This window comes from Lissotriton vulgaris, chromosome 1_1, assembly GCF_964263255.1.
Source record: "Lissotriton vulgaris chromosome 1_1, aLisVul1.2, whole genome shotgun sequence".
NCBI lineage: Eukaryota > Metazoa > Chordata > Amphibia > Caudata > Salamandridae > Lissotriton > Lissotriton vulgaris.
The window spans coordinates 482,108,057-482,121,307 of record NC_141685.1 but is presented as its reverse complement, the minus strand read 5'-3'; the positions used below and the strand labels follow the sequence as shown (position 1 = coordinate 482,121,307).

At 40.7% G+C, this 13,251-nt stretch overlaps 1 protein-coding gene across 1 annotated transcript in view; it reads right to left on the bottom strand.

The window, feature by feature from the left end:
* LRRC7 (leucine rich repeat containing 7) overlaps positions 1-13,251 on the bottom strand; it is a 1,701,172-nt gene that overhangs the window by 1,298,835 nt on the left and 389,086 nt on the right. Inside the window, exon 4 of the mRNA XM_086936257.1 lies at positions 6,925-7,003. Coding sequence (XP_086792383.1) covers positions 6,925-7,003 — 79 coding nt within the window. The remainder of the gene's footprint in view (positions 1-6,924; positions 7,004-13,251) is intronic.

The window sequence follows — 13,251 nt, the reverse complement described above, 5'->3', positions numbered from 1 at the left end:
TCAAAGGGCATTATTGATAACTCCCAAAAAACCCCGGCTCCTGCGGAGCCAAACACTCAGCCAGGCAAACAGAAGGACACCCCACAGATAACACACAAACCTCAACTATCCCAGCCACAGGCCAACGAGAGGAAAGGCGCTAGGTATAGGCGTCCGATACATCTGCTGCCTGAGGCGACCCCATACACCGTCATTCTCACTGGGGTCCCCGAGCTGGCAGATGGTACAGACGAACCCCCATGGTCACTGCGTAACAAGGTATTGCAGTGGTTAAGTCAAAATAGACCTCTCCAACCATCTAATCACAGTAGAATCAACTCAATGAGAAGAGTGTATTGGATTGGCGATACCAAAAAAAGTTTGCATGGAGACTGCATCATACTCAACTGTGAGGACCCTGCCACAGCTGACTATATTTCCTCATGGCCAGCCTTGGAAAAAAGGGGGGGGGGGATTGACGTACAGCGTCTCTCCTTCTTTTACCCACCTTTAAATACTTTTGACTATGGCGACTCTACCGGTTGGGAGGAAGTCCAGGACTGGCCGTGGACACAGGTGGGGCACTACAATAGAAATAGAAATAGGAACAGCAATAATTACTGGAATAGAGGGTGGGATGCTCGTCCCTGGTTACCTAGAAGAGAAAATCTAAATCCTGACTATTGGAGGGGGGCCCCCACAAGGAATAGGTATGACTGCTTAGACATGGTCGATTGACCAATAATGACAACAAATGGGAAAGGAAATAACTTAGTCACCTCAGCTGAGACCCACAATGATGATCCCCAGACCCTTAACGTTAATATCCTCCCAATAGGGAATATACCTGATTCTCCAGCGGGGGAAGCACTATCACTATCACTAGTCCAGCAACCACCAGATCATTTAATTAAGGTCTTAAGAGGGGTAGGATCTTTAGCCCTAGAGAAATTCAATGGTGGGACTATACTTACAAGTTTGCTGGACACTACACAAACCCAAAAGGAGGCAGAACATAGCATAGAGGGCATTGAGATGTTAATTTCTAAGACGCTGACGGCAGAAGCCAGCTCACATAAATCCAACTTAAAAATAACCTCCTGAAATATTGCAGGGCTAAATAAAAAATCAAGAGACCAGTTATTCTTAACCTTTATGGAAAAGCAGGATATAATTTGCTTACAGGAGTGCTGGGATCAGGAGGAGACCCACATTGAGGGCTTTAGCACCTTTTATATACCGTTGATACAGGGCAATCGAGGAAGAGGGTCTGGGGGTCTGTGTGTTTTTGCCTCTAATCTGTGTAATATAAAACTGACCACACACGAGGCGAGTGGATCCAAAGTAGGTGTAGGTAGATCACTACAAGGACTTATGATTAAAGCAAACGGGCGGTCCATTTTTCTGATTAACATGTATATTAACGTGCCAAAAGCAGATCTCAAAGCCTTAATAGCTGAGCTCACTTCAATGCTCAAGAGAGGCGGGAAGGACGCAGACTGTACTCTTATAGCTGGAGATTTTAATTGTCATCTATGTCCTTATAGTGCCACAAAAAATTGTGGCATTTATAATTTAAGAGGGGATCCCACCACACACTTTGAACATTCTACTCTGGGTAATATGTGAAATCAACTTATGCATGATTGGGACTTGGGTTTTGCTAACGAACTCTGTGAACCACCTGTAGCATTTCAAACAACCTTTTCTGGTCGAGGGTCAGGCACTGTAATCGACTACATCTTAGTGTCAAATAGGAACCAGGGCTGGTTGGATGAGTTTAATACGGAAGACCTGGCATTAAGTGATCATTTTCCGATTAGCGCCAGTATCTCTGTAGGAAAGCCCGGGAGCCACACAACAAGTACATCGAGTATCCTTCACGGTCACTCGGTGTCGTTGGCAAGGAAAAATGGATACGTCATAAAATGGGCAAAAATTGACTCCACAAATTTCTTGAAGGACTTAGTACAGACAGAATTGAAACAATTCACGACCTGCTTAGAATTTAATATTAATCCCCAGCTAATCATAGTGGCCTATGCCAGGATAATTGCCACTATAAATGACAAGCTAACTATAAAACAAAAGACAGGGGTAGAAAGGAGAGTACGCGGCTGGTTTAATTCCGCCTGTACCAAAGCCCATAAAGACCTGCTACAGGCATTAAAGACTCCCAAAAGACAGTAGTTTGGTTAAGGACGCCAGGCGAGCCTATAAGCAGACCCTTCGAAGTAGACAGAACGAACTAAAAAACCAAGCCTGGGAAGCCCTGATAAAGGCAAGTGCCTTACGGGATAACATATCTTTTTAGAAAGAAATTAATGCCCCCTTCTTCGCACATAGCAAGGCCGACTCTATGGAGATAGCCATAACGGAAGACGTTTGGGTTAATTACTTTACCTCCCTATATAAGAAAGATTTAATAGTAACGACCCCACAAGAAGATCCGAATACCAGGCAGGTGGAACATGCACCGATGCAAGGTAGTTTCCCATTAAATGTAGTTATTACCCCCTTAGAGGTTGAGCTAGCAAATACCCAGAGTGCTAATTTAAAGGCCCCGCCCCAGATGGAGTCCCCATTGATTTATTCAAAGAAAATGTAGATCTTTGGGCTCCTCTACTAGCAAATGTAATAAATGCGTATAGTAAAATAGGTTTCCCCGATACATGGCACGAAGCTATAGTAATCCCAATATTTAAAAAAGGGGACAGGCAGGACCCAAAATGCTATCGCCCTATTTCCTTGCTAGATACCCTGATGAAAGTCGCAGGTAGAGTGTTGCTAACCAAATTACAAACTTGGTCCAAGAGCAAAGGGATTCTCTCGAAATTCCAATATGGCTTTAAAACGGGTGTAGGCACTGTAGAGCAGGGTTTAAACCTGGCCCTAATAATGAATAAATATATTGGAGTAAAAAAAGGGAATCTGTTCCTAACATTCGTCGATTTAACCTCGGCTTTTGACTGTTTAGACCATAGTCTCCTATGGAAAGCCCTGGTTAAATTGGGGATAGATAAAAACATTTTACATTTTATACAGGAATTGTACAGAGATGCAGGTGCCACGGTCAGATACGGCAAAAACGGAGAGCGAACTAGAAAATTCCCAATAGAAAAGGGTGTTCGACAGGGCTGCATCCTTCCGCCATTCCTTTTTAATTTATACATTAACGAGGTAGCAGACTTTTTAAACGATCTTGTAGTGGATTACCCTAAAATAAATGGCATCTCAGTACCACTACTATTATACGCTGATGATGCGGTGATCATGGCTCGCGCACAGCTGGGTCTCCAGAAGGCCCTAACGGGATTTTCAATTTTTATGAGTACTAGAGGTCTAAAAATAAATGAGGGAAAAACATTCACAATGTCATGTACTATGAGAAAAAACATACCAGACTGTAAAACCTTTGTCAACAACACAAAGATAGCCATGACTAAAACATTTTCTTATCTAGGCATCATTTTTAACAATAGGGGCACATGGTCATCAGCAATAACCTCCCGGAACCTGGCCTTTTCTCGCACGATAGGTGCTGTTAAACAATTTGCTAAAAGACTGGGCGGGAAACCTGTAGATATATTACTCAAGATCTACGCAGCTAAATGTGTGTCCACTGCTGTATATGGGGCTGGCATCTGGGGACTGACAGATTGCACACAAATACAAACAGTGGAAAATGCGTTCCTGAGGCACCTTTTATCAGTCCCTCGTTCCACATCTACCACCATATGCCACAACGAACTTGACAGAGTCCATATCACCGATTTGATAAAGATAGCGCCAGTTATGCTGTGGTTTAAGATCTGGACATGTGAAGATACAGGTTTCAATAGGGAAGTAATTCAAGACTGTTTAAATCAATTCGCTCCTAGCAAGCAGCCATGGTTAGCCTATGTTAAAAAGTTCTTGAACTCTATTGGTAAACCAGATCTCTATCTAAATGCCACATCATGCTCACGAATATCAAAAAAAGCTTTAAAAGTGGCACGCCTTGACCTATTGGAGGAAAGGAGATGGTATTTAGATGGGAATAAGTCTACCATTGTAGCCCACTGCAGCATCCTTCATGGTTTGGGCCTTCATCCATAACTGGCGCCAACCTATTCGTGCTACCATAGAATGCTTTTGACACGAATGAGGACTGAGTCTTTTTATAGGCTAATAATATTTCCTGCCCCGAATGATTGGTCTGCTAACTTGATAAAATGGCCGTGCGACGATCTATCTAACCAGTCAAACATACACTGCATTTTTCTCTGTAAGTATTATCAGTGGGGGAGAAAAAGATACCAGTTACCTCTGCTAAAGTCATGGGGCTTGAGAAATTGCAAAACTGCACTGTTCAGACTGTATATGTTGCAAGATGAACTTACCATTGTGTCAGCGATAAAATTTTTGACCTTCACCGTAAAATGCAGAGGGACCATGTGTAATGATTAGGACCTTAAGGTTAAAAATGTATTATATTGTGCCTAATTACATCAAATAATACACAATTATGAAAATGAAATATGCATCCCAGGAAATTGCATGAATTTTATGAATCTTTTAATGAACTTTAGAACTACTTTATGCAATTTAAGAATTTTATCTGATTTGTTTATATGATGTGTATCTCTGTAATAAGTTTTTAATGAGAAAGTTATTTAGTCTGCCCATGCTTGTATTTTGTATTTATGTCTGCTTTTATGGTTTTTTTTGTCAAAATACCGAATAAAGCTATTTTTGAATTTTTGAATTTTGAATTATTATCAACCGTCTTATTTTCCTTCCTGTTGCCGATTTGTCTGATCTCTCTTAAGAACTTTGTGACAAAATGGCAGACTTTTTCCACACAAAAATCATTGATATATATTTCACCTTGCAGGACTATAATGTTAAAATTGCTACACCTGCTCTTCCTAAATTCGACTCTAATGTTTCAGAAACCATGGAAGATTAACCGAGGCTACTCACCTTTCCTTGCATTTCATTTGAAATGACTGATTGCCTGCTAGAAGGGGTCACCTTTGGGCCATCCTTGGATGCTTTCCCCCTAAAGGTTTTAAAAACAGGTAGTAAAGCAATTGTCCCCCACCTTACCTCAGTACTGAATATGGCTATTTCAGAGGGGCACTATCCCACCTCTTGGAAAAAAGCTGTGGTCAAACCTCTTTTAAAAAAGCCTTCTCTGGATCTGACAGAATTAAAAAACTATCGCCCCATTTCTTTGCTTTCCGGTCCCAGCCAAGATTATGGAAAAGTACCTGAACTGACACCTTAGCTCCTATCTATTAGACTACTAGTTGCTTGATGGCTCGCAGCATGGTTTTAGAAGCCATCATAGCACTGAGTCAGCGTTAACATCGGTTCTTGACAACATCCAGGTCCAGGTTGACGCAGGGCATACTACCCTTCTGGTTCTTCTTGACCTTACCGCAGTTTTTGACACTCTGTCTCCTTTGAGGCTGGTGAAGCGCCTCAAGGAGATCGGGATTGGGGGCATGGCCCCTGGGCTTCTTGCCTCCTTCCTTTGTGAGCGGGCACAGATAGTGGAAATGGGCCAATATTACTCACCTTTAATCCCTTTGATATGTGGAGTTCCACAGGGCTCTTCCTTAAGCCCAACTCTTTTTAATATCTACGTTGCCCCATTGGCCAAGGTTGTGAGATCCTTTGGATTTGAGGTGTGTCTTAAGCCGACAACACAAAAAATCATGGTGTCCATTACCAACAGTATTAGGGAATCTGCCACACAATTCAGAAACTGCATCCAGGCAGTCTCATGCTGGATAGTGGAAAACTATCTCAAACTGAATGGGAAAAAGACAGACAATTTGGTTTTTGGTAACCAACATGACATCTGGTTGAATGACTGGTGGCCTAATACTTTGGGCAGCTGCCCATCCCCTGGACTCATCTCTGTCCCTAAACCTTCAGATTAGCAGAACAGTGTCCACCTGTTTTGGATTAATCAGGCTTCTTAAAAAAATCTCTGAGTTCCTTTCGTTTGCATCACAAAAGCAGGCAGTGATTGCCTTGACAATGTCCGGACTTGATTATTGTAATACCTTCTATTTGGGCATTACCAAAGGCTTGGTGTGATGGTTACAGTTAGTGCAAAATGCTGCAGTGAGGCTGGTGATGAATTTGCCGGAGTAACACTCAGTGTCGGCTTCCCTCATCTTGCTGCACTGGTTACCTCTGTATCGAAGAATTCTCTTCAAGACTCTATGCCTTACCCATAATGCCTACTACGGCCTTGGCCCTGATGCCATTAAAGCGATGTTCTAGCGCTATACCCCTACCAAGGAACTCAGGTCTGCTAGCAAGAATTTGCTAGTAGTGCCCAGGTATAAAAATGTTAGATGGGGAGGCAGGTCCTTTTCCACTGCCGCTGATAGGCTGTGGAACTCTCTCCCTGAAGGCTTATCTGGTCCTGGGTCACATTCTCTTTTACACAAGGCCCTGAAAACCTGGCTCTTTACACAGACTTCAGTATGACCTCTGTCCTTTAGGAAAGCTATAAAAACCCATCTCTTCTGCTGATTATATTATGTTATGTAGGCTGCAACCAACATCCACAGTAGCTTCTCTCCCTATTGGTGCAAGCGCCGGGACGCCCCTTTGCTGGGGCAGCCGAGCGCTATAGAAATTTATATAACATAACATAACATAACATAGCATGAGCATTTTATTTGGTTGCACATCAGTCCACTGTAGCGCCTTGATGCCCTTGGGCTAAGTTAGCGCTTTATACATTTAATATTCAATTCAACATAAACAAAAAAACTGAATACACATCTTCTTTCGATCAGACTAATCAGGACTAGTCAATTTCAGCAGTTTGTAATAATGTCAAAGCCACACAGAAATACATTTTAAAAACAAGTGCATTAAGTGAAGTTAAGTTGCAAATTATATATTTACATTTAACATAAAGCAATATCTACTTACTTAGAAATTGGATTCACGCTGGCCTCAATAATTGCTAGACATTTACAGCACTTAATATTTTCTGGAAAATCTTGAATACCTGAAAGAATAATGGGTTAGTCATATTAATATATTAATATTCTTTACCCAGTTGACCAGAGCATGTACTACCTGAGTACATTCTTATAAAAACCAATACGTTTATAAGGAATTTGTTCATGTTGTGCTCGGTGAGAGAATCCACCTAACTAGGAGGAGCAAGTGTCAGTTCTTCGAGAAAATGCATATTACTGGTAAATATTTTGTGACACACCACTTTTCCTTTGAATGTAATCCATAAAGTACACAGAAACGTATAGGATCTTCGAAGAGCATGACACTAATTTAGATAAAGAATGTGTTTTTTTAACGTATCTTGCAACAACAGTTTCTTTTTTCTTCCCTCTCTCTCCCACCTTACACATTTGAGTACAAGCCTATGTTGACTTGTCTAATCTTTCTCATGGCTTCCTCTTGCGAGTAATGTTGTAATACCTCACAACGTCTCCCTCCGTCTTTCCTACACACTAGCCTGCAACTTTGCTAGACTAACATAGAAGGCATATGGGTCTCAAGCATTGATATTTCAAGACAACTGCAGAGGTCACTTGAAGACTAGTAAGGAGTGCCTCAAAATATTCCCAAATGCCTCTAAAGCTCAGGTTGGTAGCTATGCTTTGCAATAGGTGTCTTCCACGCAAGTTGAGAAAGGCATGGTCCTTTAACCAGGCATCAGACAGTGGGTACATTTTGTCACCTATTGCAGAACGATCATCCTTTAAAGAGGAGCTGCCAGTTGTACGAGACACATTTTGGTGCAACACACCCTGATCCCCAGTACTAGACTTAAGATGCCCATTAACAAGTTTTCACTCACTATTTTGCCTTCGATGAACAAAACCATGGAATTGGTTTAGATTTGAGTATGACTAAAATAACCTGACCTTTCGCCTTCACATAGGCCCCAAAGCACACTTTTGAGACTCAAAGTTCTGAAATTCAACATGTCTATGATAAAATTTATGGACATATTAAAATGGATCAGTGGCTCATTGCAACTCTGCATTGAAGAGTACACACCTCACTCTTGATCTGATCATCTATTCAATGAGTGCAGCTTCAACATCAATCTATCCCTGGCTTTAATGGCCACACAACTAAGGTTTGTAATTACCAGAGAGCATAGAGTTGAAACAAAATGCCAATATGCGGTAGAAATGTGCAACTACTTCAGAAAATTAGATTACGAATGCCCAAACGGGATTAAAACTAAATCTATAATTATAGTGTTAGAGTTAAAATAAGATCAGTTAAGACCTCTCCTGTTGGATGAGGCATTTCTTTAGAGCAGATCTGAATAATGCTAGCATAGGGATTGAGTGAAATTCCACCAGCAGAAAGATCTAGTGTTGTAGTCCCAGTAACCAAAAGGAAAAGAACCTAGGTTCAACACATGGATGTTTGGAAGATTGTTTTTTAACACCATCGCTGCTGATGGTTTTCCCCTCCTGTGCTGAGAACCTTTGATTACCATTGTTCATGACGAGCTGAGCTCGTCATCAGCACAGCTCAACCGCAACCGTGCCTCATGATGAGCTGAGCTCGTCATGAGCATCGAAGGGGTTAAAGGTCAGGATTGATGGCTTGTACAGAGCTGTCTTTATGTAAAAGAAATCAAGCTTAGTGATGGTTCTGTCAGTGTGTCTGGGGAAATAATAGCTAATGCCTCTACTAATATTGAGAGGTAAAATTATATTGGGGTACTAGCTAGTAGAGAGTTTTGGAAGCAAAGTTTGCTCAGAACAAGCAAGATCAGAGGTTTGACTCTATGGAAATAAATTATTGAGAATATTTGTCTGTATATTCAATAACTGAAAGATTGCTGCTGTGGCAGAGTTTGTAACTAATATTGTCATGTTTATTGAAGGGATGAAATGAAGACACACATTTCTGTCTGAGGATATTATGGTTGTGGTGGTTTGGGTGGATATGCATGGGTGGTTAGGGAGACAGGTGCATATGCACTAGACACATAAGATTATTTCTGTTTTGAAAGAATTCAACATAGGAGAGTGGGCCACCATCGAGCGGTGAATGGCTATTGGGTAATTATTGGTCTGTGTTTAGAGGTGGGGGTTAATGTAGAAAATAAGAGAAAGGTCTGGGCATCATTTGCATTGAGATGATAAGGAAAATAGAAGGAAATTATATTGTCATAAGGCGTTATACAGGATGTAACCTAAAAGAGTACAACCAACAGTTGCCTTGTGCTTTAGAGTTAAGTGTATCAAAAGACTGAGAAGGAATGATCACAGAGCTATAAAAATCATTTGAGCTCCAAGTCTGTGACCCCAAGAATTGTTAGTATTGGAAGTAAAGTAGGGTAAACAGCTGTATCCAATGTGGCAGAGAAGTTGAAGACTAAGAGAAAGGAATATACATTATTGTGGCATGCAAAGGCTTTAAATCTGTTAAATGGGTGAGATTGGTTTCTATCGAGTGCGTGCCTTAAAACCATATTAAAAGGAGTCAGGTAAATTGTGTGCAGAAGTTAAAAACGAAGTTTACAAAAACATAGAAGCAGAATGGAAAAATCTGTTCCAATAATGATACAATTCCTCAACAAAACAAGGCATCTTTTTCCTCACAGTAGCAGGCCCCAGCTAGTCATAAAAGTATTTGAATGGTACCAAAATATTGTTATAAGAATATCTTCTTACGGACATACAGAGAAATAAATTATGTTGTTAAAAAATATTCCCCATTGGCGATGATAATTGAAAATTTACACTGAATGGGACAATATTTTTGTACACAATATTTCTGCGTATGATGGCATTAAACCGAGTGAATTAGGTAAATGATACAGTGACTACTTTACTCTCTCTTACAAAAACTGAATGGTTGTACTTTGGTTGAACTGTAACACTAGACAAGGCAGTAAATTGCTCTAACTTCTTTGGCAGTCTTACCACTCACATGGTTGGACGTCCCTAGTAAAGCAGTACTACATGTACCCAGTGCCTGTAAATTAAATGCTACTAGTGGGCCTGCAGCACTTATCGTGCCACCCACTTACATAGCCCATACAACTTGTCCCAGGTCTGCCATTGTAGCGTGCATAAGGTTTTAAAATTGCCAATTTAGCGTGGAAAAATAACCCCATTGCCAACCCCAAGACTCTCTTTTTATTACATATAAGTCACTAAAGCATTGTGTGGTAACACAGTGTCATTTACAGACAGCATATTTTCCATTGAAATGGGCAGTACATTTTCACACCTAAATCTATAGAGCACACAAATGATAATGTGTGGAAATCAGGTTTATGTGAATATGTATCATTTGTGCTTCACCACGTAAAGTGTCTTGGTTTGTTTCGATACCATTAAAATCTCAGTTTCCAGCCAGTTCAGAATTACAGGAAAATGTGCTTCATTTTTTCTTTGTAACTGCTAAATGCACACAATTAATTTACAGATTTTGTTGTGTGTTGAATAAAAACCAAAATGTTCCTTGTACTCCATAAAGATAGTCACATAATTCACTTTTAAAAATTCCTCCCACTTTGCAGTCAGAAAAAGATGATTAAACACCAATCCTGATGTTAAAATAATAAGCAGCAGTTTGTCAGAAGAAATAGCCTGTCATTTGACATCTATCTTTGAAGCACCACAAACATGACAAGATAAACACATAATTTAAAGGTATCTTTATTTATTGCCCAGACTTTCATGACCCACTAAATATTTGCCTTGAGAAAAGCTGCTCTAAGCAATTTCTTTTTCTTCTGTTTTTTTTCTCTTTTCATTCTTTTCCATTTTCTCCATTTTCTCTTGGCCGTTCCCTCTTTCATGCACAGGGTTTTATAAGCATTATATATTTTCATCCCTATTCTCTTGTACATTTCTTTCTCTTAATTTTTCCATTTCTCTGTTATTGTTCTTCCTCAATGTCTCGTTCCCTAAATTTACTATAATTTTTCAATACCCTCTTATGTTTTCTGCACTCTTCTTGGTACCATTTTAGGTCTTGCCCACAGATAGCTTTAGATGTCTTTGTCAACAAACCAACTGTATCCAGTACATACAAAATGTCAGCTTTGTGTCTGCCGCAGGTGCAGTCCTTCTGATTGCAGTCCTCTGTTGTCCAAGGTTCCAGCAGAGGAGTCCTTATTCTGCAGATGTTTCAGGCTGGGATCTGAGGTGCTCTTGCAGCTCTCACATACACCCCAACCAATAGGGTTCATGCGCCACCCTCTGTCATGACACCTTCCTGGTGAGTTTGGCATATTTTTGTCCCATAATGCACATTCCATCAAAATTCAAAATGGATAAAATCTCTCCTTGGAGTTCAGTTCTGGCTAACCCAACCCCCTGGTGTGGTTAATATTTGTCTGCACTCCCCTTCCAGCCCCTTTCTTAATCAAATTGGAGGAGCTCCCATCTGGCTGGAGAGCAAGGAAGCTTTGCCCTGTTTTGTTTTTAAATATGGCCTTCTCCTTTTGAAGACCAATTTGTGTACCATTGCTTACACAGGAACCAGATCTCCTCCAACTAAATGGCTGTATTGCTTCAGCCTCAGGCCCCTTCACACCTAACCAGGGAGCAGCTTGGCTCAGGGTGTCAGAGGTTGGTCAACCAGAATAGGCTGCTAGAGGGCTGTTTTAGGTAACATCCGGATAGTACGTTCTAAAACTACTTTCCAGCAATAGTTATAATACATCTGATTTAGGCAAGTTGTTGGATTTATTGTAACTATTACTTTGATACTTTGAATCATGTTGCCAGCCACTTCCAATCAAAAGTTAGACTTTATTAAAGTTTAAAAAAGCCTTCACAGGTTAGCCTATGGAGCTAGCAGGACTACAATGGTTAAAAACAACTCTGGCTGTTTTCCCTTAATTGTCCCTGCTTTTTATAACAATGCACTCTATCATTGGGGTGCCTAAGGAAGACTTTAGGGGTGACATATATGTAATAAAAAGGTTGTTTTAGACTTTGGGAGTACTTTTAATTCCAAAGTCAAATTTGGACACAGTATAATTTTAAAGTATGCCCTTAACTTCATAAAGGCCGCTGAGGTCTCTAAACCCTCATGCCCTACCAAATACTGGGGACTTAAAGGTAGGCTGTCTCGGCCAATTATAATTACACCACTTACCATGTACCTTGACAGAGCACTGCCCCTGGACCAGGGTAGCAGAGCCCAGGGCACTTTCAGAGTTAGTAATCACCAATATCAATCAACATATGGGTGTGATCAGGGAAAAAAGGATGACTCTCCTAAAAATGTTTAACCTGCCTTTAGGAGTCTGAGTTCTACAAAGAACCTTTTGCGTTGCTAGATTCATTGAATGTTAGGGTCTGTATGGTAAACCTCCACTCAGGTGTGCCTACAAACCTTTGGAGTGTGCTGATGTACAACTGAAGGAACCTATGAATCTTGGCCCAGTCCCTGCTATCACTGAGCACTCTTATCGTTTACCAGTGCCACTAATCCAGAGGAATTTACATGCCTTCAGGTTGGGAGGCTTAGTAAGCTACCTAATCCAACTCTTCTTTGGTCATCCGGTAACAGGTCTCACAGGAAAGCTTATTCCAAGCGAGCTTTCATTGTGGGTTCTCGCAATCAGAGTTTAATGGTTTCCCATAAAGGAGAATTTCAGTCAAGAAGGCTGACGAAAATTCATTTTGAGGAATTGTTCAAATAAAACTACCCATATTCAAGAAAATCTGATTGATTTTTATGTAACACAAATACACTGGTGCTGGCTTTGAAATCTGGTTCTGGTATATAAAAAACGTAAACACTTCTTAGAGTTCGTAAAATAAAACAAAATGTAAGCATATTTGATCCCAAAAAATAGTGAAAGTAAAAAAGAAAATTTCAATTATACAAGTCTTTGTTCTATATCTACTGTGTTCCAGAAAAGCAAATGAAGATGGTAAAACAGAAGACTACAGCTACGGAAAATGGAAGAAAGAAGGGATGAAACTGGGAGGAAATGGGGAAGTTGTTTAGAGTGGAAGGAAGGGAAACTCCTGCTGCTTCAAAAAAGAAACAAGGGGCCTCATTTATGAGGCCCCTTGCGCCATCGGAACTTCACTTTTCAGGAAGTTCCGAGGCGCAGAAGCCTGCGTGGTATTTATCAGGCAGCAGTACGCCAGTTTTTGTGGCGTACTGCTGGCTGATAAATATCAGTCCCTTTAACGCAGTGTACTGCGTTAAAGGGGTGTGCAATGGGTGTTGCTGGGGGCGTTCCCAGCAACATCCATGGCCTTTTGACACTGCCCCAGATTTACGAGA